The sequence below is a fragment of the Epinephelus moara genome, chromosome 5 (assembly GCF_006386435.1).
Source record: "Epinephelus moara isolate mb chromosome 5, YSFRI_EMoa_1.0, whole genome shotgun sequence".
NCBI classification, from domain to species: domain Eukaryota; kingdom Metazoa; phylum Chordata; class Actinopteri; order Perciformes; family Serranidae; genus Epinephelus; species Epinephelus moara.
In genome coordinates, this window is record NC_065510.1 from 21,280,334 (window position 1) to 21,306,747 (window position 26,414).

The following is a 26,414-nucleotide window of genomic DNA, read 5'->3' on the forward strand; positions in this document are numbered from 1 at the left end:
GCCTGCTCCTCTGGTAAACATAGCCATCACCTTCTGTTCATATCCGCTATCCTCATGCTTCTTTTAAGTTTTAATATCATTAGTAGGCTGCAATATCATATCCAACCCCAAAGTGCGGAAGGCCATAAAAAATGAAAGGATCTGCAGATTTAAACTTCACAGAGAAGAGATAAATCAAAAGCTACCAGATGAGTGCATCATGCAACATCACTGGAAAAGAGCCTGTGTGTGTGTATGTACACACATGCTGTGTACACAGTAATATGTCAAAGTGTTGGTATTCTGATTTCCAACTGATGAAATGTGTGCAACTATGATTTCATATTAACATAGACCTAGAGTGTTCTGTTTACCCCCTAATTAACGAGGTTTAGACCGAAATAAAGAAGAAAAACATTACCGTGCAATGCCTCCTGCAAGACATACCAACATTTGAATATTTAAAGCTATTATAGGCCTCCAAACGGACACTGCATTGCATTACTGAGAGTGATATTAAACAGCACGGCAGACAGGATATTATGCATGACCTCACCTTCTCGAAAGCGCATATTAGTGCAGGAGCAAGAGGAAAGATTGCATTGCTCTCTGTAACATCGTCCCAGCAGGGTGCTTGAATGATGGCACACAACAATTTAATCTCAGAGCAAAAATAGAGGATGGCATAAAAACACAAACAGAAACCTGCGAGACATGATTTTGTACACCTACTCTCTTCCCCTATCCTCCCTCCATTTTGTCCTCATTATCATCCTCTCATCACTTAGACAAGGACTTGGCATGAGCTGTGCCCCTAGCATGCCTAAGCACCACGTCGGGACAGATTTATTAAATCTCTCCCCTTTATTTTGGCTCCCAACACATCTCATTTTCCCATCCCGTCGACCTATGTGTGTGATGTTGCAAGGAGATGAGCTATAGGAAGAACCTGATGAATGATTGACCCATACTAATAGATCTTACCTTGTTTAATATGGACGTTAGGTTAACAGCTCCATACTCTGCTTGGGCTTTATTGGAATTGTAATTAGTCATGGCAGGTAATTAAGGCAGCCTGTCAATGGAATATGTTTCCCCCCCCATTTTTCTCTCAGAGTTGCATTTTGATGCCATGGTGCAGCATTGGCCGAGTTAGTTATTTTCATATTCTGCCCATGAGCCCTGATGCCTGGGGGATCTCACAGATTATGCAGAAGAACTGCACGGAAAAGAAGCATTTTTAGTATTGAAGGAGGAAAAATGAGGAGGCCATATGTGCATTTATTTCATCCCACCTGAGTGCTTTTCCCCCTCTTTTACATGCGTATGTGGCACGTGGTTGTGTGTGTCGGTATTAGCATATATACTGCATGAAAAAGCAACTCTTTGTGTGCATGTAGTTTAATGTGTGCATAGCGTTCCTTGTGTGTTCCTACGTGCCTGCAAGGTGTGAGCGTAAACCCATTACACCTGCACTAAATACATTTTATTCCATGATTCCTCAAACACACACACATACACACAAACTTGCTTCCAACAGTTCCCTCAATGTGCAAACTACAGATAAAACATTTTCCACCAGCCATACACAAAAATGCCGTGGCCTTAAGTGTCCTTTGGTTTCTCTTAAGTGCTTCAGTACATGTGTTCCACTATTAGCTGCTAAACGGATAAAACGAACACGCCATAAATAAAGACATTTATATGTGTAATAATTATCCTCCTTACTTCATTTGATTTTAATTTTTTTCCCAGACTAAATATTCCTCTGCTTTAAATTGAGCAGCTAATGACTACACTGTGAAAAATGGCGACATATGTGTGAGTGTGTGTGACTGTCACAGGGGAGGGAAGAAGAAGAATCATTCCACAGAGTACTGTAATTAGCAAGACCGCTTTGGCACCCACGCAGACATATACACACAAAAGTTGTTTAATTATTGTCTGACATTTTTGTGTCATGCCGTTTACAATATGGAGATCATTAACTTTAAATTCCCCTTAAGGACTCGTCAATCAAATGCACACAAAAGGCTCTTTTGGTGTCTTAAGAGGACCGTAACCAAAACCACCACATGCCCAACTACAACTTTTACCCAAACCTCAGCTATTCATGCGGTGCTGCAAAGCATTTTTATCTCTTGTCCAACATCCCACATATTTAGACAAAGTCCCACAACATGAGTGGCTCTAGTTCTCAAAAGTCAAACCACTGAAGGACAGACGCTTTTTCTAAAATCTGGCTTTTATCCAATGCCTGTGAAGAAAGCAGGAAGGGCTGTCATCATGGGGCTGTGTTGATGTCAATCAAGCTGTGCACACGTGGGTCAAATGCAAGTTAACCTGTCACCGTCATATATGCTATACCCAATGCGGAAAACTGCAAGTCACCACAAAGTCACAAGCTATGCAGATTTAGGCGGAGGATAATGGAAACTACCACAAAGAAAAGGAAAATGCAGTTACAAAAAAGACTGGGAAACCACTTATGACTGGCTGAAGCCGGCCGGTAGACGGCTATTCTCAGAGGTTTTCACATTTCTTATATATTTTTACTCTCAGTAGTAATTAGTAAGGGACGGGAATACAATGTGAAGTGACACAGTACATGTGAGGCAGAATAGAAGTGAGATGGATATTAAAAATTCTAGTCTACCTCTCAGCATCGGTCTCACGTCTCCCATATTGTCCCACACAAATAATACTCTCTGTCCCACAGTTGGTTTGTTGGGAGATGGTCACCCTAACCTCAACTAAAATCCAAGTTGTACCATGTGGGGAGCGGCGCTTTATCCCCACATGGGGGGAGAGTCCCCATAATGTGACAGTAGTAAGAGAATAATGTCCCCACAACAGGACTAATACGAGTACACACAGACCCATACACACACACACACACACCCTCACACACTTTTTCTTCAGTATAACTGTATCAGATAGTTGATCTTTAGGCTTTTAGGTCAGGCTCAGATAAAAATCAGTCACAGGGGATATAGTGTAAGGGAGAGTTGGCTTTCTCTGGATAAGTGTGAGAATTGGGACAGGGTGATAGTGAGGGCTCTGGGGTGGTAAAATGGTTTTATCATTGATAGCGGGCTAAACTGTTACTGGTGGGACAGCAAAGAGAGGCTCTATCCAATGGGAATGGATGAATAAGCCATGAAGCCAGGCAGCAGAGGCACTGGTCTGAGATAATGTAGCCTTGCCATGGTAAATCTCTGATGCACACACGTGCACGCACACACACACTGACACAAGCATACAAATTCATATCAAAATCAAATCTCAAACTGTGCTGTAGAACTGGGTCATAGAGTGCCTCTCCTACTGAGTGTATAAAGTTTTAGAGATAACAAGAGGAGCAAAAGGGAGCTACAGCGTGCGAGACTGAAAGGGCAAGAGAATGAACGAGATGCTTTCAGCAGGGCTGAAATAGCAATATGAAGACTGAAGAGTGTGTCACTAATTTAGCAAACCCATGCTTTTACTGTATATTCTTTATGTGCTCCTGTGCAGAGGTCTATATACATTGTATGCACATTTTCACATTACCCACTGTCCCATTTAGACTACACTATTTTCTTCTTTGGTGGGGCGAAGGAGGCTCACCTCCCTTTTTGGAGATAATAATCTTTCCTCCCATGTGTATACATAACATGCATTATTGAGAGACCTCTGCAGCGCTGACATCCTTCCAGCTCCTGTAGCACAGTGGTTGTATTGCTCGTCCTGGGTCCCCATTTAAACCACGCTAGATTTAAAAATGTGCGTGCCTGCAAAGCAAGCCAAACTCTATACCGGAGGTAGGAGAAGGTACAAACCTTCCCGAGTTATTCAGTAGGAAAAAAAAAATTCTCAACAGAGCTCGCAGAGAGGCAGGATAAGAACTTGCAAATGTATGCAAATGGGTTTCTCGCTCAAGTTTGAAATAAAACGCAACAAAATCAAGAACAAATGACAATTCATGAATAAACCAAAGATAAACGGCAAACCATTTAATTCACTTGTTATGTTGCTATCAATGGCATAAATACAAACCCTGCAGCCATTAGCCAGCATGTAGCCACGGTAAATACTACAGATTATGTACTGTGTGCATCTATGTTTGCAATCAGCGGACAATTAAGAACCCAGTTATGATTAGTTATTGCATTGTAAATAAACACTTCAGACCTAGTATGGCTATGTGATGCATCATTGAGCCAAGATACGGGAGCATTTCTGAGGTACAGTAGCTCCTTCATCCTGTGTGAGTAATAGCCATGAGGGAATCAGGCAAGTAGTCCAAGTCCATATAACACACAACCAGAGAGAGATTTACTACAGGCTCTGTGCAGGTACCAGGCGAAGGCAGCATGCTGCGGCATGTGAGGGCATAGTTGGTGTGGAGAAGAGTTGACTGTGATTAGACAGAAAGATTGTGTATTTCATTATTAAAACAAGAGTAAGGACTAAGGTTAAGGCTGCACTAATGGTAAGATGATTGTGTGTGATGTGAATAGGGTTGGATACCACTCACATTTTAACTGATACTGGTTAGTGAAATTTGTTACCGGTACCCAAAGGTACCATTTATCAGTACTGTACTATCTCTGTAATGACAAAAATGCAATTTCAGTAGTAAAAAAATTCATTCCAAATTCCAGCTGCGCGGCAAAAGCGAAAGGACAGTCTTTGGGATTACAACCTGGAGCAGAGTGTGCTGCTCTCCGGCTCTTTCCAGAGACAGTAGTGCGATCAGGTTTTGTACCACCTTATACTGTCTGGAGTGGCCACGATCAGCTGCAGTTGCTGCATTGCAGCCAGAACACGGCGCACTCACTCTTACTAAAATTTGGCACAGTGTGACTTAACATGAATCCGTACTCAGTGGTATCGATTTAGGTATCCAACCCTAGATGTGAAAAGGTGTTGCTTTTAGTGTCAGTTCCTCTCAGCTCTTCGAATAGTTTCAGTATATTTACAGCTCATTGCTCTGGTTTCACAATTTTCCTGTTTCTATTTATTACCATCGCTTTCGTCAACCTTGTTTCCAGCGAAACTAGGCAGCTGTTATTAGCTAAATGATTATGATAAATCCCCTTTACACTACCTGCCCAGCATCAAACAGCAGACTGACGCAATAAGAGACTAGATGGTGAAGAAAGTGGAGCATTTAGCCCTTAGAGTAAACACTGGACATTCATCAGGTGGAGAGAAACACAACTCCAAATGAATGCTAATGTTGCTCTGTCTCGTCTGGATGTGTAAATAGTCTGTTTGCTAATATTGTTCACCTACCTGTACAGTGTGACCCATATGTAAATATTGTGTTTAAAGCTTGTTCTGCCACCTTAAGAGGCCAAAACAGTCAATACTGTTGTATATAGTTGAGAGAATGCATAAGCATGCACAGACAGAGACATTATAAAACACTAGGCATGATGCCACACTCATGCTACAACCAAGTTATAACTAGCACGGTGCTGAGAGGTGATTTTATTTTAGTTCTCAGAGTATTACTCAAGGTAGGAGAACACTGAGGGCATGCTGCTCTGCAACTATATCTTAGAAACACAAATGTACGCACAGAGCCATGCAGGCATAGACACAGACACAGCTGGACACAGTACTCAGAACATCATGGCAGCTAAATAATTGATAAATAATTTCCTTTTAGATGACTTCAGCGTTGACGATTTCGTTTATATTTAGACTTTTAATCCCAAACAGCACACAGCTTCCAACTTTACTTTTGGTTTAAATTCACTCCCATCTTCACGAACAAATCCAAAGAGACTGCAGCCTCTAAATAAGACATCCAACATGTAGTTTTTGTGATTTTGCAGGTGGACTACAGAATTATTACCAGGCAAACTTGAGCTGACTTTGTGTGCTGACCAAACAAATCATCAATAATTCCCTTTAAATCAGTTTTCTGCTCTTTGATTAATAAAAGGTCCAGACTTCAAAGAAACAACTCAATTCTCCAGGTAGCCTTTTTTTGCCGTTGTTTTTGGGTTGTGTATAGGCATGTGTGTCTGTGCTGCCAGTGAGTGCGAACACCTTGGAGTTGCTTTTGGTCATGTGGGAGCTGCAGGAAGGTAAGATATTCCCATCATCACTTCAATGGCTTATGGTACCTACAAAAGAGACCAATCTTCACAAAGGCTGCGTCCGTTCAACGCGACACTGTCAGGAACCTTCAAAAAAAGTGACCCAAATCAAACAGGTCGTGCCTTACAGGAAACAAAAACAATCCGTGACTAACATCCTAACCAGCTGCACATGAAAGTGAGCGTGGGACCTGAGAGACGAGCTGAAATGCAGACAGAATTCATGGGAATATAGGATGAGCTCTGAGGTGGACAGCCCTGTAGCGGACTGAACTTTACTGAAGGGGCTAAAGTAAAAGCAAAAGTCACATACACACACTGGCGCTGGTCAAATACCAATTTCCTCTCTACATATGCTCAGCACCAATGTAAATCCAGAGCTTACGGAGAGAAGTTGGTTAAAGTCATATTGGTTTTGAGATTCACTGAAGGGAATCAATCCTTGCCTCGTGGAGATAACGTAGTCCCGCTTTGCCTCTGCCGAGCAAAAGTAAACTCAAATTAACCGCCTTTCTGCAACAACTAACTGGGTGGGGATTAGAGCATTGTGTTAAAATGAAGAATCTGTTCCTCAACGTGCAGAGTGAATTGCATTCCTGTCCACGTCTGTGCTGCAGCATGTGAGCTGCCTGGCCAGCAGAAGTAATATGAACTGTGAGTCACAGGCTCGTCCACAGGTCAAAGAATGAATCATACATGCTCATGGAAAGCTGCTCATCTCTGAAATGTTTTCTCACAGGATGAACCAACAAGCAAACAGCATATCGAATCAACGACAGTTTCCTCTGTGCGTCTGTATGTGTTATGCATGCATCGCCAACTGTGGAGTGTAACACATTCGAGCCCCTACACCACACCACCAGCAGCAGCTCTGCAGGCTATAATGACTTTGTGTGTGTCTGAATGGGTACAGAAGATTTTAAATATGATACCAGTCATTATTTAGCACAGTGCAGGTTTTAAACGATCATGCTTGAGTAATCTTTTGTTGTTAAACAGCATCAGATCTTTGTACTACAAAGAAATGTAATTTGCTTTTATTGTGTTCCTTTTTTTTTTTTTTTTTACTAAAAATTGACTGTGTGGGGCCGACCTGGTAGAGTGTGCGCACAATATAGGGTGAGTCCTTTGCAGCAGCCTGGGTTCAATTTCGACCCCAGCTGTCCTATCAAAAAAGACAAAAAATACCCCAAAAATAATCTAAAAAAAGCAAACAAAAAAACAAAAAAAAACAATAATGACTTTGTTTACACAGTGAGTGGCTTTCCTCATTTTCTGTAATTATTTTTAATAGCCCCTTTTGCAGGCGTCCCAAACCTTCCAAACAGAGGAATGCCTTCTTGCAACCACTTGTTACTGGTTGCCTAAAGATGTTTTTCCTTTGTTTCACTTGAATAGTTCCAAGCCTGAAGAGGTAAAATTAACCATTTATTTACGAGTGAAAAAAGCAAAGATTAAAGCAAAGTCTAAAAAAAAATCATATGATTTTTGTGACAGAATGTTTTCCCAACTTTCCTATTTTCTTTATCATTTCTCAACCCTCCTTATTTATCTTGAGAACCCGTTTGGGAGTCCTGACTGTAGCAAATAAATAGACATAGCTACCGTGATGTCACCCAAGTTGTGGACTCCTGTTTTGAAGGATTGAATTTGGCATTTTGGCCATCTCCATTGTGGTTTTATACAGCCAAAAATTACCACATTTGGTTGAGAGGCCTGTGCTGTGGAGGAGCGAGGGGTGGATCTGACTGCAAACACTATCAGCAGACAGCCTGTCAAAGCAGCCCGATCTTAATTATGCGTAACTTTAAGTTTTAATAACATGTAAACAGGTGAGATGTGTATAATTCACACAGAGCCTCTGCCCCGCAGGCTGTCAACATGTTCATCTCTACTGTAAGTTGGGCGTTTTAACATTGAGATCTACAGGGACTGACTGGCTTCTGGAGCCAGCCTCAAGTGGCCATTCAAAGAACTGCAGTTTTTGGCACTTCTGTGTTTGATTAATTTTTCAGTCCCCGCAGCGGCCACTCTGTCTTGACCCACACTGTGGGACTCACAGAGAGAATGCTGCTGAACATGCACCCTTTAGTATGACTAGGGGAATAGGGCTGTAGCAACAGTAACAGCAGCCTCTAAATACTGAAACAATCTGTTGACATTTTCAAAAAACAATCTTTTTTTTCCTTCCTGTTATTAAAAAGCATTGTGGCAGCACTGTAAGTATCATGGGAGGACTTCATGTTATCCTCAGGAATAAATAATACACTACCAAAAAACAAAATGAGCCAGAAACACAACAGTGGGGGGTGGGGGTGGGGGTGGGGGGTGGGGCTGTAATTTCTATTCTCACAGCAGCTCATATAGTCAATCGTGCATGATACAATTATACCTGGTGACATGGGATCACCTGCAGGAAATGAAAAGCATAAAAGAGAGAAGAAAAAGGAGGAAAAAAGGAGCGAGGATTGCCAAAGGGGAATATTTTCAGACACAACTATGACTGTGAAGGAAAAAGGGGAAATTCAGTTTAATAATACAAACAGAGCAAATTTTCTCTGCACTCGGTGTGTGACAACGTACTGGATGATGAAATATATGTTAAAATGCAACATTGTTGAATAACACATTATTAAGAAATATGAATCAGCTTAAAATGCAGCGGGCCAGTGAATAGCAGTAGCAATAGTTAATTGTATTATACAGTCTATGTGTTGTTTTTTCTTTTTTAGGGAAATTCTTTAAGTATACTTAAAGATATATTACAGTATATAGGAACTGTGGACTACTCTTTGTACACAGTATCAACAGCTTTGTCCTCTTGCTAGATTTGCATATTTTTCAGCATTATGTGCACGATTTGCATTGCTTCCTCTTGGAGCCTGTTTATACCTGGAAATAACAAGCTTCTTGAGCTATCCGATCACAAGTGGACAGCACTACAAACAAGTGTAAATTACCATTAAGGCGCTTTGTGATCTGATGATGCAAACCACTTGCCAAAATGGTCTGGCACGCATTTGACCACATATCTTTTGTAGAGTGCTACAGCGTTCTGTTGCCTCCCTGACAAGGCACATATCATCAATGCAGGATGTGGTGCTGTTTTGGTGACAGCATGTTAATGCTCTATGACTTGCCCATTTTACAATGAGCTGTATGCTAGCAGTCAGCAAGAGATGCATGACAGACTCAGGTGTGAACTACAGCTCTGATCAGGCCGATAACAATCCGGCCTGACCCTACATAAACCTGCACAGTTTCTGTCCAAACCCAACCTGAGCCATGGCAGCCATTTTGGGCCCGAGCCTGATTAAAAATCTGTATTTCTACGGTAAAAACAATAATGTGTTACATTTCATATTACAAGCTAATGGCTGATGTGTTTTCTCGCCTCAGCTGAATGTGCTGCACCCCTCGGTGTGTCTAGTGTGCACGGCGGTCCATGGGGATGTGGTGCGCTGATGATGATTACCGCTTTTTGCTGCATGTTACACCCATCACTTTCACTGCATGGGAGGCAGAAGCAAACAGTGCCAACCAAGTCGTCTTCCTCTCGTTTTCTATCCTGCTCTCTCACACACTCTAACTCTTTCCCTTAGTTTCGCCTCTATATTGCTCTGTCACCTTCCCTCTCTCAGTCATAGTCCTCTCCTACTTTTCTCTCCCTCTTGAGTCAGCCCATTAAAACTCCTGCCACTTAAGCACGAGAACTGCCGGTTCCATTAAGAAAAAAATAAAAAGAAAACACAGGTAAATTGGTGAGAACCCAACCTGATTTAAACCTGGGTGAGTAATGAGAAAGTACAGCCCGGCCCAGATCTGGTGGGTTGGGTTGGGCCCAGTCGAGCTCGGCAGAGATTTAGAGTTCTAGTGTGAATGGTGATGTGTCTTGGCCGTCCATGGTGGATGCATGCTGCTTACGGTCTGGCCACTAGCTTTTCATAAATTTGCAAACTCATCTGCGTGCTGTGCCCGGGAATGTCCCGAACACAGCAAAGTAAAAGGACAGGAAAATACAGGTAGAGGGTAGATTCTCTGCAGGTTAATACACCATCACACACTTCCAGTGGGCCTTAAGTGATGATTGATAGGGCTTACTTCTGTGTGAGTCTATACATTGTTTTTAAAGAAATTCCTATACCTTTCAAGAGTGAACACACTGAACACTGCCCTCAATCACATCTGACCACACCAGAAATTATTGATGGGTGTGGTTAGAAGTGTAATGTGATGCACCTGTAACAACACCCAACTGTACTGTCACAGGGTCCTGGAGTACAACTGCACATCACCGCAGCGAGTTAACATGTGAAAGCTTAGCAAAAACAAGATTTTCAGCTGGTGTTAAGGTATTCACTGGTAGAGTATACTCCATGTAGTGGTAGCCACCAGCTAGTGAAAATATTTTATGTCAATAGAAGCAACTAAATCAATGAGGACAGATGTTAAAAAACACAGTATTGTTGTTTTTAGTTGGTTAAATCAAAAATGAGTTTTAATAAATGAGGATGAGTCAAGTATATAAATACACTCTGTTTGGTGTTGGTGTGCAGTTGATAATCATGGAGTTGATGATCAACTGCTCTCTGTGGCACAAATGACTTCACATTCCTTCCTTTTAGCAACAAAAGCTCAATTTACAGTCAAATACACCCAAAGAACAAAGTCAGTTCACACACAATGGGCCAGAGCTGTTTTCTCTCTGTCTCTAAAGCAGTGCAAAGTATTTAAACAATTACCAAAAAACCCATTATCAACCAATGCACGAATTGCATTGGCACCGTTTTGACAGACAATCACCTCAACAGCAACTGCTGTGTGTAAAAAACTATGCTGGTCAAGCCTCAGTAGCCATTTATCTATAGACCTGAATCATACTTCTACGCAGTCATGTCAAGCGCTCCATAAGAAGGACACACCATTAATCAAATCCAGGAGCACAACTTATCTGTTGCTTGTGACGTGTCGGTGCGTCCTCCAAAAGGCAAACTGTCAGTCTTCTTTGTGGCAATAATACTAATTATACCCTTATAGTTCTGTCTTTAAGGAAGGAAGTGCTCTAAGTTAAACATCAGCTTTCTGAAAATAAAGCTCCAACTTTCCCTTCTTATTTTTTTCTCTGTTGGCTGCTTGATTTTTATTATACAACTATCATACACAGCTTAAATGACTAAAAGCAGAGGGCACATCCAAGCTCTTGACCTTAACACTGCGTGCGCACATGCAGATCAAACATTTAAAAATGTTTTACGTTTTGCAGATCACTCTATGACCCCATGTGAATTTCAAAACATATTAAAATGTCCTTGAAAAATAAAATGTTTTTGGCCCACCTTTCAAACAAGAAGCATGTACTCCATGCCATTCAGTTTACCATCTCCCAGAAATCGCACTTATTCCCGACCCCATTCACCACGAAAAACACAAACAAACAAACCGTAAAAGCAGATCAGAGTACTGTATTCCCACATGCTAACACACACCTCGGATACAAACAACCCTGGCAGCTACTGCAACATTCCTGAAGCTGCTGTTGCAACATCTGTGGGCAGGTCTCTTTTCCCAACTCATTTCAGTTTGATGTTTAAGTTGGTCTGTCAGTTCTTGTGTGAAGAAGCACAATCTTTGGATTCTAAAGTCTGATTTTTATTTAGCCCGGAGGAACGCAGGGAGCGATGAACAGAGTATGACAGAAACACGCACTTACCTGAGACTCAAGGTCAGTCGTTCATCTTTAGCCCTCAGCAGATCGCCTACTGAAAATGTGGCACTGCCCAGGAAGCTGCTCTGTAGAACCAGACAGAGAAGAACAAAATAGCCTGTTAACATGGGGCAACATGTTTCAGCAGCAAGTACATAGTTACAACAAAAGAACAAGACTACTGAATAACTCGTGTCATGGAGGTGTGAAAAAAAGATAAGTGTCACAAACAGTGTGTCAGATATAACTTTGAGCTCTGTGATCTAAAAAAAACAAGAAAAGTGAGAAATTGTTGACATGAGGCGCAGGGACGTACAATCTACTCTCCTTCTCTGTCTCCCTTTCACCCCCGTTCTCCCCTTTCTCACTGCTCTGACAACATGTGTTTGCTGCAGGCATGATGTGAACAGGGGTGTCAGCACACGAGAACTGGGTCACGGAGGGAGAGGTAGGGGACGAGCCCATCAATAACGAAGAGAGATGATCTACATTCGTAGAAAACGCACACACACACACACACACACACACACACACACACACACACACACACACACACACACACACACACACTCCCTCACAGGCATGCCCAGATGCAAGCACATCCACACACACATACAGAAAAGTCCTGCACCTGCAAGTAACACCATTAACATGCTAGCTTGCGCTGCAGGAGGGGAGGGATAAGACCATGCCAAGGACACGAGCTGCTCCGAACAAAGCTAAAACAAAGAGTAGGTAATTAACAACAGGTACAAAGGTGACTCCACATGTTTCATCATACAGGGGAAAAAAGGATCTTAATTAAAGTATTTGCAGCCTGTTCACACTCTTCTCTGAGATACCAGGATGCCACAGTTCCTTTTAAAGGCCCTTTATTCACCAAATTTATGCTGGTTTTTTTATTCATAAGCTCACACAATAGTGTCAGCGATGGTTCTGCGAACGCTGAGGTAACAATACAAAAACAAGACAATTTGTGTCTTGCCCCTGTCTGTGGCTTTAGATAGCTGTCAAAGGCTGTACCTTGCCTCTGAAGATGAAAACAGGATTGTGTCTCTTGTTGAAATGAATGCAAATGAGTTTCAGGTGTTGTAAGCAAACACCAGAAAGCTTCCACACACAAACATGAGATTTTTATTCCTCATCCTATAGAGAGCGAAGCGCAAAAAAGTCAGCCTGTGGAAATAGGATGTACCAATCCAATGTGCTCAGTCCTGAAAACAGGGATGCAAGTAATGGTTATTTTTCATATTGATTAGTCTGCAGACCATCTTCTCAATTAATCATTCCAACGTTTTGTCTATAACATGGCTGAAAACACAGACAATGCCCATTATAACTTGTTGTATCAGACCACTATGCCAAACACAAAGATACTCATCTTATTGTCATATTCTTCTGATTTGAGAAGCTTAAGCTGAGAAAGTTTGGCACATTTGCTTAGAAAATGAGAGTACAAGTGTCGCACTTTCTGGCTACATATACATTTCTTTTATTTTGTTGATGTTTCGGCCTGTCTTCTTCGAGAACACTTCAACAACCAAGATCAAGATTTTGTAGAAGGCCCAAAGGCCGAAACATCATCAAAATAAAAGAAATCCATAGGGAGCCAGAGTGTGCGACACTTGCTTTCTACAATCAAGTCTACTGCCAGTGATCAGCACCTCGTCATAATGCTTGATGTGCGTTACTTTTGTATTTTAAAAAAGTAGAGTAGTCATGCCTACCATACACCAGACCACTTTGAAAACACTTTTGCTTCAAAGACTAAAGTCTGACACCCCCTCACATCTAAAGACAATGTGAGTTTTTAGTCACACACTATGAGATTTTGCAAAAACTGTGAATCAAGGTCACTATTTGCAGGACTACAATAGATTCCCTTTGAGATTGTTACCTATCCTGCTCCCATTGGAAAACATTACACCAACTTCCATTTCAGAAATATTACATATTAACAATTCCTTACATGTCCGCAAAAACATTTAACTTTAAAAACACAAGACAAAAGGTGTTAAATGTCGACAGTATTCTTGTCAATTTGGCATCAATATAATCCAAAAAGATAAACTGTACAAAGCACAACAGAACCAAGACATTCTTGCACCTTCCCAGAGTCTTCTCCATGTTTACTGTCTTCGTATTTGCATTAGCAAAAACAAAAAAAGCCATGATAATGTTGATAATATTGAACATGTCTGATTTTGTTGGAACGTCACGACCAAAAAGGCCGACTTATACCTTACACCAAACTCCAGCAAAACTCTCATGATTTTATTCCAACATCGGAAATTTGTCTGCGACAGTGAAACTGTACAAAGGTAAACAGGGTTTCTTTGACCGTATCTTTTCACCATTCAGTGACTTTGTCATGTTTATTCAGTCACAGAAGGCCACCAATTCATTTTGTGGCATCACAACATCCCTAACCTTATGTCACGTTACATAAAAACGACTCTAATGAGTTCTAAAGAAAGCACTGGTATTGGATCAAGATCAGGATCATCAGATATCCTGAGTTGAGTTATCAGGAGACAAAAAGTTGGATCAATGCGTCTCTACAGCGAAATACTGTACAAAAAAATAAAAAGGAAATGTAACAGTGTCATAGAGCTCACGTCAATTGTGGCAACTGTGGTAAAGACTGCATAACTGATGAGAGTTGTCTCAGGTCACATGACTGTTGCAGCGCCTATTTTAAAGTCTTCACAGACATGACTCACTGATTATTTATATTTATGAGGTTAGATGTTGTTTCTAGTTGAAAATATTTATGTACAGCTTTTTTTGTGTGTAAGTTATTCTAAAATAAGAGAAGATTTTCTTCTATTGTTTGCCTACCTCTAATCTTGGTTCCTCCCTCCTCCTACCACTGCACCGCTCTTTCTCCCTTTCTTTAGTCTCTGCAGTCTCCTGTATCAGATAAAAAAAGGGCATCCTGTCTACTGACCTTTTCTCTCAATCATTTCCTCCCTGAGCATTTTCCTGCTACACCGTACGAATCCCCCATATGCTTACAGCAAAACACTGCCCCAAACACATTTTCCTGCCCCGGCCCACTCACAAGTAGGCAAACACAGAGACTCATACGCATGCGTACACACACAGAAAGAGGAAGAGACCGAAACACAAGGTCAGTCAAAAGTGCTATGAAAAAAACCCCCCTCAACAATACATAATATTGAAACACAGTGTAAGGTTTAAAAAGGAGCTCAAATTTACCAAGACAGACACACAGCCTCAAGCCTCATATTCAGTCACAGTTTTATGCAGCATAGTGCCATGTCCTTATTGAATTAAGCAGAGATAGGATCCCCAGTAGACACCAATTGATATGCACAACGTCATATTCTTCAGCAATGACGTATCATAACCAATCCTAGTCTGCCCAGATAACCCAGAGCACAAGGCACAGAAGGCCATTACACACCGTGGAGGAACATTATATCCCTATGTAGCCATTACTCGCAAGCCGGTACAGAACGTCTGGTAAATGGTCTTAGAAATCCATTCCTTAGCATCTTTTTATGGCCCCTCACGATGAAGGCTTTAAAAGTAATGAAGCTCCTGAGACCGTCCTCTTACGCAAGATCAAAGTGACTGTACCACAGAAAATGAGAGAAAGATGGGGGCAAGAGGAGGAGTGGAGTGAGAAGAGAAGACAAATGATGCTCTTCCAGGATCATGGAGGATTGATTATGATGGTCTCGCTCTGTTCCCTTCTCACATGCCCCAGCTCTCTCTTTTTTCTATCTATCTTTTTTTGCCTGCTCTTGCTCATTCCCTTGACCGGTTCTATTGGTCATGCCAGTTGCAAGCTACGAGAGAAACTTTTGATCTATGATCTCCTTCACCGGCTTTCAAGAAAAGGAGACAGTGAGACATTTTGCATGAGCTTGGAGATAAATACGGCGCAACCAAACACAAAAGTGCTCTTGACAACACATGCACACGCTTAAAAGATCAATCACAGGCCAAAAAATGAAAGACACTTCTTGTGCAGGAACATGTACAGCTGACAGGGTGCATGTCTACAGGCAATCTCAGACACTTGTCTGCGGACCTGTGAAGGCCACAGTGTCTGTCCATCACTTGGCAGAGGTAAACGGTCCAACTCAAGCTGTAGATCTATTGATTTTCCTCACGCCCTGGGTGACAGAGTGACACACACGTACAGACACACGCGAGCTCTCTCTCAATCATCCCCCCTCTCCCTATCTGTCTGTCTCTCTCACACACACACACAGACTGCAGAGAATACCTGGAGGAGAGGGCATTCATTCACATGCTACGCCAACAAATGACATTTCATATAAATGGCAGCAGTGACAGTTTTGGCACTCGCTGAATAAAACACATCTGGCAAACATTTATAAATATGAACAGAATTATACCACGGAGGTCAGTAGTGTCTACATGAATACACTGCTCCTCCTTCACTACAAATAGAGCTTTACAAATTGGCCTAATTAAGTCATTAGAGATGTCATGACATGCCATTTATGCTTACATGCAAATGTGTGCACTCGGGCACAAATTATGACCACACTAAGTTAAAATTGACACGGAGTGAGATCACACACGCACACACAACCAAAACACATACAGTGTAACAACACACACACGCACACACACAAGGAAGTCCACTTACAGTTCTGTTGCACACAATCCTAGCAGCAGCAAGCGAGTAAGAAGGTGACAGAGGAGCTATAGAAATGAGGAGAGGCCAACAGAAAGAGAGTGAGAGACTGAAATAAAGAAGCGAGAGAGAAGAAATGAGATGTTATGTCTTCTTTCTTCCTCTTAATGAGCTCCAGGACGGTTCTTCCTACATTTCTTCCTCCAGTCTTCAGTCAAAGTAACTCCATGTGTTGTATTCACTCTTTAAAGACCGGCAGGCACGCTGGCTGATACATACATTGTAAATACGCAAACATATGAAACACACACACACATAAACATGTACAGACACACACACTGCAGCCTCCGCTGTGACTGAGAACTGGCTAGAGTGAGCTACTGGCGTTACCGCTGTTGCTGCTGTGGCTGGCTTGACAGTAAGCGAGACCAGCGAGAGAGAGAGAGAGAGAGGAGAAGGAGGAGGGAGCCACAAGAGGGGAGGGAGTCGACAAATACAAGCAGCCGAGGTGGAGAGGGGGAAGAAGGAGGAGGAGGGTAGAACAACACAGAGAAGAGGAAGAGACAGAAAGGAAGGAAGACAGACAATTAATGGGTAGAGAACCAAGATAGCAACACAGAGACGGGAGAAAAATATAGAAGAATATAGAGAAAGAGAGCCAGAGAGCCAGAGAGAGAAGAGACTGACGAAGAAAAAGAGACAGAGAGGGGTGGGGGGTCGGAGACAGAGTTGTGTGTCACACCTCGGTTGCAGCCTGTGACTCAGATGGCCAACAGGAAAAGAAAACACTTGTTATGGCTACTTGAATTAACATGAATTCTGACCACAAGGTGCAAGGTGTATGTGTAGGAGTGTGTGTTTGCGCACAACGCAGATAAACACTTCAAAACACACATTGACATACTTGAGGATCACACAAGAGGCTTGTTGAAACACCCTCTACACATTTTAATACACGCAGCTGCAACTGAGAAAAGAAAAAAAAAATCAATCCATCCGTCCTGAGACATCGAAACAATGTCGAACAAACCCACACAGCATCACAGGTGACACCAAGCTCAGGTTTTAACTACCTGGGCTCGAACCTCGGATTAAGCAGGGTTTAATTTACCCATGCTGACACAGGGGGATGAGTAATTCTGGCAGAACAAAAGACCCGCTCCAACACTGGCCCTTATCACCCCGAGCAGGTACACAAGCAAACACAATGAGGCACGCTCGCAAACACTTAAACACACGTGCCTGCACACACCTACCCAGGCACCAAACATTTGTGAGCACACACAAACTGTAACGTGCAAAAACACTGAGCACTGGAGGTCATGGTGGTGAGTCGACAGCCTCTCTTAATATGGGAGGAGGGGTGAGGAATTAGGGAGTGTGGGTGGAAACACTGGATTTAACGGGTTCTTCATTACCATGAGGATTGATGACCTGGGTGCCAAGTGGAAGATGGCGCGTGAACTCCAAAAAGATTACCCAAAATGCTTCTCAGCCTAACAAACTGCTTACTCCGACTACAAAACAGTGTTTGTGTGCATCCCTGCTGTTGCCAAATCCATTTGTACGTTTTTAGTTGGTTACTGCTTGTTTTTTTGTCAGTGATCATTGATGTGTTTTGTGGCCTTTTTTGTGTGCACTCCCACTCTTAAAATCTGTGTACAATAGGAATTTGTTTGAATTTTACAGGACCAGAAATGAACGCTGAATAACAACATGGAAAATCCTAGATCAAAGCTCTTTCCAAATATGAATCAAGCACACTGAAAACGGGCATTTTTTTAATGCCCTACTTTGAAGTTCAAAATGTTTGACATATTTTAGAGCATTTAAACTGTGAGTTCCTGAAAAGCACACTTAGACTGGCAGGGATTGGTCTTACATTCAGCATGGGAGGCACAAGCTACCTACCACAGGGAAAATGTGTGAGGCTCCTGGCTGTAAAAGGAAAAGTCTAAGTACTTCCTACTTTTTAGCATTTTCTAACCAGCACTCACAGCTGGTTGAACACTATCAACACTGCACATGCACACACACATTATTCATGGACCTTATATAGGCAGTGTAGGCTGTGGACGTGTTAGTCCATGTAAAGATCATAGAACAAACGCCCCTGGCAGCTAAGGTTTTCACACACACGACAACAAGGGATCTCAGGCAACCAGTCACCCCCAAACCCAGACAAGCTCAGACAAAAGCATGCGGCTGTGTTTTCCCCGGGTGAGCTGATGTTCTCATTCTTAGCTGTCTACCCTCGACATTGTCCTCCCATTCTTCCCTGACTTATTCGTTTCATGGTTCCCTACCTTGACCTCATTCCCCTGCTCTTGATCTGTTAAAAAGAAAAAAAAGAGAGAAGTCTGCAGACAGAGACGCAGTCAGACCTGAGCTCTCCCCCTTTGGCCCTTCCCCATCTATTTCTTCAATGCATTACCAACAGCTTACATGAAAGAAACATCCAAACAGCACTGCTATTTTCTCTCACAAAGAATTTTAATTGGCCTGAATTCAAGGCGGTTATTTTTCTGGATATAATGTTTGAAAAAGTGGAGGTGGTATTATACAACAGTGTTGCATTATGGGTTGTTTGTAGCCTTAATGTTGCTAGGCTAGCAATTTTCTTTAAGTCTGTTTATAGTGTGTCATTAGAGTTTTGAAGGATGCTCCCCTGCTTTTATAAGGATTTCAATAATGAGAATTAGCTTTATACTAATCTGAAAGTGTTTCATATTTTAAAAAGTCTCTTTCAAAACAAGCATTAAAGAATTATCTCATAGTCATGGTTGTCTTGTACTCAGGCCAATATGGCAGGTTCTGCTCATGAGTTTTGATGTAGTTGTCGGATATTATCATAGAACAGTTGTTCCCAACTTGTTCAGCCACAGGGTCCAGATTTCTACTCATTAGTTCAAAGCCCACACAGTTAAGTATATTCAGCGTCATACTTGCCTTTGGCCATGTTGTCGAGCTAGTTTGCTGTATTTGTCAAGTGGCTGTCCATTCTACAGCAGAAAACTGCACTTCAAAATAAAAGCCATGTGCCAGAAATTCCCCATACTTCAAAAATAAAGTGTGTTTTTTTACAAACTTAATATATTTGTGAGTCACTTACAGTCCTTTAAGAATGGACCTGTGACCCACCAGTTGGAACCCACTGTCAAAGACAATGAAAATAATGGATGTAGCCACTGTAATGTCACCTGCTGGTTTGTGGACACCCATTTTTAAGCCTCTAGTTTTGGCATTTTGACCGTTGCCATTTTGGACTATTGGAGCCAAGTGACTATATTTGGACCAGGCTTTGAAGACAATTTTACATAGTGGCCAAATGCGGAACTACAACTTCTGGGTCTGTCTTGTGGTGCTGTTGGACCAAAAAAAGACTTTTTCCCATAGACTTACATGGTGACAAAGAATTCTGTAAATCAGTGGATACACTTTTTGACCATCATAACCCATGCAAAATGAGTCATTTGGTCGAATAACATTTTTAAGTCTAGAAGAGCCATATTATTAAATTATTTTTAAAGAAGAAAGCTAAACTGGGAGTTAGCTACCCAGCCAGCAGAATCCTCTGGTGCGCTTTCTCTGTAGACCCCACAATGTGGAAGGTAATTTTATACCCAGAAAGACTAACGTTTTGGCTTCATGCACCGCTGAGCAACTTTCATAGGATTAAACGGGGCCATGCCTCCAACGCTGTATCCAGTTCTCTTTATTTATTCATGATTTGGACAAGAGGGTGATTCTAATCCTAACACTAGCTGCTAGCTTGGTTAGCATTTGCAGTCTGTGGTTAAAGCTATAGTGCGTAACTTCTATCGCCTCCCAGCGGATAATGTGTTATTACAACTAATAAGCCGGTGGCACTTCCATGTACACAGAGTAACACTTGCCACACACCGTGTACACAGAGTAACACTTGCCAGTCGCCACACACTGTACACAGAGTAACACTTGCCTTTGTGGTAGGATCCACTTCTGAACCGCGTCTCGGCCGCTTCTCCGCCATGTTGCTTTCTCTTTCTACCTGCGCTCTACCTCTTGCTATGCCACTCTTCTCCCCCTCCCTTCTTGTTGTGAGGAAGCATTTCCTGTGCGCCAGCGCGGGAATATCGCCGGTCAACACGCATACTAAAAATGATATATATTGAAAAATACTGCGAGATGTTAGAGGAGCCGATCGGCTTAATCAGCATTGTGTCATCTCCTCTAGTAGTGGCTTGGGTGAAACGGACATTTATGGACCTGTAGAAGTTACACACTATAGCTTTAACTATGATAATGCTAACGCTAATTTTTGCTAGAAAGAAACAAGCTCAAAACCATTAAAGTGAAATGTACTCACGGAAAAAACTGAACGGCCTTTAAACTGATCAAGACTTTAAGCTACGGCTATGTCTTAACATTGTGAATCCGGGGTTACACATTGGTTATGTTACCTTACGATCTTAATTATGCGTAACTTAAAGCCTCAAAAAATTGAAATTGGTGAGTTATAAAAGAAGTTCACCCTCTATATAGCTGCCATGAAGGGGCATATTAGCTATAAATACCCAAATTGTTTTGAGAACCAGGCTGTTAACATGTTTATTTCTGTTGTAAAGTTGGACATTGCAATGTGGGGGTCTGTAGGGATTGACTCGCTTTTGAAGCCAGCCTCAAGTGCCCGTTAGAGGAACTGCAATTTGGCATTGGCTTCTTCTTTTAGCCCTTGAGGTTGCTGTTTGGATATAACCTGTTGTTAAGGCACATTTAATTGTTCCAGTCTGTCCAGTTTAGAGAAAGCATGGCACGCTTCCGATGCTGTGCACTTCTTGTGATGTTACTCACGCTGGTCCTGAGGCGGTTATGTGAGGCAGAGTTATCCGAGTGTAATAATACTGATTTGTACTAAGATACAAAATACTTTGATGTGTTCTTCCAGTGTTTTTTACCATTACATGCCTTATTAATTGTTTGTACTATTTTGTCTGCTTTATGAATACCTTTTGTATCAAAGGCACCAGACACACCTACAGTACTGTAAGACAAAAGTATGACTGGTTGTGCAAACATGAAACTGAAACAAGAGATGAATGCCTTCTGGGTCTGGTTTTCATAAAAAAGAAAGCTAAACTTTTATCTTTTTCAACTCTAGAAAGATTATTGAGTGTAAAATCATGGAAGTGGGCTCCTAATTGGCATAGCTTTCCATGACTTAACTTCTGTGCTCACATAATTCAGTGATAATTCTTATCTCACTGTGGAGTCAAACAAGTGTAAATTACCATGAGAACACATAGAGGGCTTAAAAAAAATCCATATCTAAACTAAATTATGAAGTGGACCGTGAGGAACAACAAGGATACATTACTGTGCATTATGATGAAGAACTGAATCAATATTTTAACATCTGAGTGATGTTAAAACTGGAGCTACAATGCTGCAGTTTTGTCAATACTTAATGCATTTGGTCGTTTAATTAGCCAGCTGTTTGAGGAATACAGCTTGCTGTGCTGAAATATGGGCTCCAGTGACAAACAAACTCAATCATTATCCCAGTCTATTATGCTGTCTTTGAAAGTGTTGCACTGAATATCAAGTCTCCATATTTTCGGGAGGGCTGGAGATTTTTCATTGAATGCATTTACCAGTCTCTCTAGTGTGCTATTTTTTTTTTTACCATTGTATATCTGCAATATGCCAGGGCAGGATATTTTCTAGGACTGTGAATGTTGTTTTTTAATCAGATAATGTCACAATTCAATGTGCACAGACAATTCAACAAAATCACACATCATCCAAACGCTGTGAACTGAAGGAGGTAAAAGAAAGTATGGATGCAGCTTTCTGTCAGTGCTGCTTGTGGCTGTCAGTGGCAGCTGAATATGAAAATACAAGAGCTGTAATATGCTATCTCTTGCTTTTCAAAAACATTTAAAGTGACAAATTTCTGAGCTAAAACCATAGGAACCAAGAAGATATTTCAGCACTTTACTCACACTTCATAAGCACTCAAAGGAGACTGGACTGAAACGTAAATACTCACTGAAAGCTGACTGCTGAGAGACAGGGAAAACTCCTTTTAGGATTTCTCCTCCTGCAGTTACTGTACGTACAAAGAGATCTATAGAGCCATGTAAAGTTGCAGAGCGGCGGACAAGTTAATATCCCTCTTTCTCACAAAACAGTTTATGGTTCCTGAGTATCTGTGATTCTCAGTCCCTGAAGGAGGATGAGGGGGGCGAGAAAAAAAGGTGTTCATACCTGCTCTCACATACATTCTTTCAGCTTGTCAATGCTTGCCCCAAACAACTACCGCTCTATTAGTTTTCTGCCTCCCTCTATTCCTTCTCTTGCCCACGTAATCACGTTTTGGCTGCGTTCTTTTGGTGCGAGGCCAACTATCAGCAAACCACGGTTTTCTGACAGAAGTACCACACAGGGCACCAAGAATGAGAATGTGATTCAGAAACGTTACACAGAAAATCAGATTACCATGTCCGTTTATCTATGTCACAGAAAAAGCTTCAGGCAGGAGAAAAAGAAACCCAGCTTGCAGCCTGCCCTTGGTACACTGGAAGCACACTACTGAAGCCTTCCCCCACACTCTCGGCTTTGGTCCATAAACTTTAACGGCTAACCCCACTGCAGACTCGGTGATAAAAATCAAGGCTCCTTCACTCGCAGTCTGTAAACATGACTTGGTAGCAGGTCCAAAGCCTGTACAGCCCCATTCAAATCCCCTCTATTGACTCAAGTACTATATCTAAATTGCAGCACAGCAAACTAGAAGCTGTTTCGATAGAGTTGCATTTTAATAGACCCTTTTTGTCTCTGTCAGCAGCACATGAGACCGAGCCATATGATCATACACTTGCAACATGCAAGTGTTTATTATCAGCTGCTTATTGCGAACTGCCACTATCAGCTCGACCTGAGGGAGGCTGTGGTTAGCAGCTTCCCCTTCTCTGTATCTGCGGTTCGACTTGAGGCCCGCAAATGCAGCAAACGGAAAGAAGATGCACACACACTGGAGAAAGGATGCACTTTATCATTTTATCACCCACAAAACATGTTGCTAAGCTCAACATCCTGTTTGTCACATCATCTCTGTTATCTTGGTTGTGGCATTAGTATAAGCTTTTGCTGTCTGGCATCGTGACATTTCTCAGACAAACAATAGCTGACTGAAGCCTGTAATTTTGTGCACAACAGACAACATAGGGTTCTGTGTAGTAAGTTCCCTTACATACCCGTGGATAGATAACAGGGAATGCGCAGGTTGCAATTCCCTGCCCTTATGTAACAGCAAGAAGCTGCTAGCTCACCCCCAGGCCTGTAAGACTACAGGCTATGCTGGGTTTCTCTCTCTACCCCGCTTTCTTCCTCTTACACACACACACACACACACACACACAACTAAACACAAACACACGCACAGTAATAGTACTATAATATGCTAGCTCATGCCTGAAGTGGTTGATAGCTCTCTTCTTCAGAGAGCAGGGCTATAGGGGCTGTGAAAGTAAACAGCTCGGATCAAACCAACTCTCAGCTCCCTTTGAAGAGTGGGAGACAATTACGGAGATCAATGGTGCAGCCCAGAGGTGGTTAACAGCCTAGACAGGCAGACAGACAGGGATTGATGCCCCGTAATATCTAGAGAGTCTGCTCCTCAATGACTTCACTGTACAGCCAAATCCAAGGTGCACTGCATCCTCGCTGAACATACATGCCGAAACACACGGAGCTCTGCCCCGAGGATAGACGCACTGTACCTGAGAGCATTTATCCCTCGGTGTGCCAAACTCAAACACTGTAGTGTGGATTTTGCTGCAATACATTTCCAGTTGGAACAGATGGGGGTCAAACCTCTGTGTGGGTGGACAGCCTTTCCTGTAATGTTTCTCCAATAGACTGGTAGTGCTTTGGTACTAATCACTACCTTCACTTTAGATGAATACTACATAGCGTAAAGTTTTATTAGAAAATAATCAGAGGCTCATCTGTGCTTGTGCGTGACTGAGTGCATGATTTTCTGTGTGTTATGTGGAAGCCACATGCTTCTTTGAGCTATTTTTGACATTGTTTGTAGAGTGATAACGAGTGCAAAAACTGACTGAAAAACCGCACTACCCAGCACCAATTGTGAGTGTGTGTGTGTGTGTCACTCATGGTGCAAGAGGTGAGCCTCAAACTGTAGCTTAAAAGCTTGGGCAGCACACTCATGCTTACCGTGTAGGAGTTACTGAACAAGCTCTCCTGCCCCTTCCATTCCCGTGGGATAACATAAAGCTAGGTCCGCTCAGAAGCTGCGGTCTCAGACGTCTCACACCACCTTGACTTAGTAAACAAAAAGATGCAGGAAACAGTGGGAGAAGTGCAACAGCCGCTAGATATTTTTGTTCCTCAGCACACCACAGCCATATTAGTTGCCTAAATGACATATTTGCCAGTTGATGTGGAACAACATCAACAAAAGAGCCTTTTGAACTAAATATACTGCTTATGTGAAAGTAGAATCTGTCCTTGGTGGCTATGATAGCAGATGAATAGATTCAATGTGTTTTTTTTTGTTGTTCTTGTGTACACTCATGAATAGCATATAAGATTCTTTAAAAAAGGGAGAGATAAGATCAAAACAAATATATTAGTATTTCCTGGGGAGAGAAAAAATGCCTCTTGAAGATGTTTAAAGGCTTCCCACCCTCTTTGGGTGTGCAGAGGGGGAAACAATGTTGGCTGATTTCTGATTATCATATAATTCCATCTGTGCTAACAGAACGGAACAACAAAGCAGCGACAAGAACCCTTCTGCCCCACACTCATTTACTTTTCAGTCCTCTTGGGTGAGGAGAGGAGGAGAAAAGCAATGTGGCGTTATCTCCATCAACAAAACTTAGAAGGCAGACTGCTGTGCGAGCGGCGATACACTTTAATGTTTGCTAACAGCGATTCTCGGACAGATAGGGAAAGTTACTGTCATAAAAAAGCTGTATTACATCTTTTTTAACTGACCAACTGTAGGGTTTTAATTGCACCTCAGCGTGACTATACAGTCCGCTGGCACCCGCACACACGATTACAACTGCTATTTGCCCGCAGGCTTACGCATGCATGTGCAGACACACAAAAACACACACTGTACAAGACCCTGGCCTGGCTGGCAAGCTCATCAGTGGCTCAGTTAGCCATGGAAAATAGCTGCCTTTATACACACACACACACACACACACACACACACACACACACACACACACACACACACACACACACACACACACACACACACACACACACACAGCCAACAAGCATCAGCACTTTCCACCAGTGCCTCTCAAAGGAAACCATTACACTGCAGAAACCCGCGGGAAGCCAGGCAGAAAGGGGATTTTCTCAAGCACTTTTTTCTCTTCCTCTCTTTCTCTCTCTCAAAAAAGAAAAACTAACTTACACTAAGCTACTTTTGCCAGAGAAAAAAAAAAGATTACAGTCAGCCAAGCGTCTAATTCACCTGTGACCCAGTAATTCATTTGGCTGATACTCTGCTATTGCAGGTGACACTAACAATCACCGATATGATGGGTAGAGAGGCGCGGGAGGGTTAGGAGAGGTATGGGTTGGGCTGATTGGTAGAGGAGATATTTGATTAAATTCTCAAATGAATAATGCATTATGAAATTGATCCAGACAAATCCCACCTTGAGGAGATTGGAGTAGGATTATACAGGGAAGGGTTTGGGAGAGGTTATGACAAAGAGGAGGTTTCCTGGGAAGGTGCACTTCAGCATCAAGTGGTTACCTGGTGCTTGATAAGGCAATTTGCAATTCTCAATTTATATGCATGTCAGCTGCGCGTGGATAGAACATAATGCGACTTACATGCACAGTTGTAGATTATGTGAGATATAGCCCCAATAGTACATTGCATATGTCCAAAGCCTTTTCTGTCCAAAGGCCTTGAGGAAAAAAAACAAGCGCAAGCAGTTTCTGTTTCCTCCTCATTTTTTCG

At 42.1% G+C, this 26,414-nt stretch overlaps 1 protein-coding gene across 7 annotated transcripts in view; it reads right to left on the minus strand.

Moving 5' to 3' along the window:
• The window catches only part of inpp4b (inositol polyphosphate-4-phosphatase type II B), a 201,758-nt gene that overhangs the window by 114,873 nt on the left and 60,471 nt on the right, over positions 1-26,414 (minus strand). For 4 of the 7 annotated variants that reach the window (XM_050044694.1, XM_050044693.1, XM_050044695.1 and 1 more), the window contains one exon: positions 11,785-11,864. In XM_050044694.1, coding sequence (XP_049900651.1) covers positions 11,785-11,864 — 80 coding nt within the window. Of the gene's footprint in view, positions 1-11,784; positions 11,865-16,429; positions 16,832-22,448; positions 22,574-26,414 lie in introns of those variants that run through there. The other 3 variants (XM_050044699.1, XM_050044698.1, XM_050044697.1) reach the window with 3 other exon arrangements.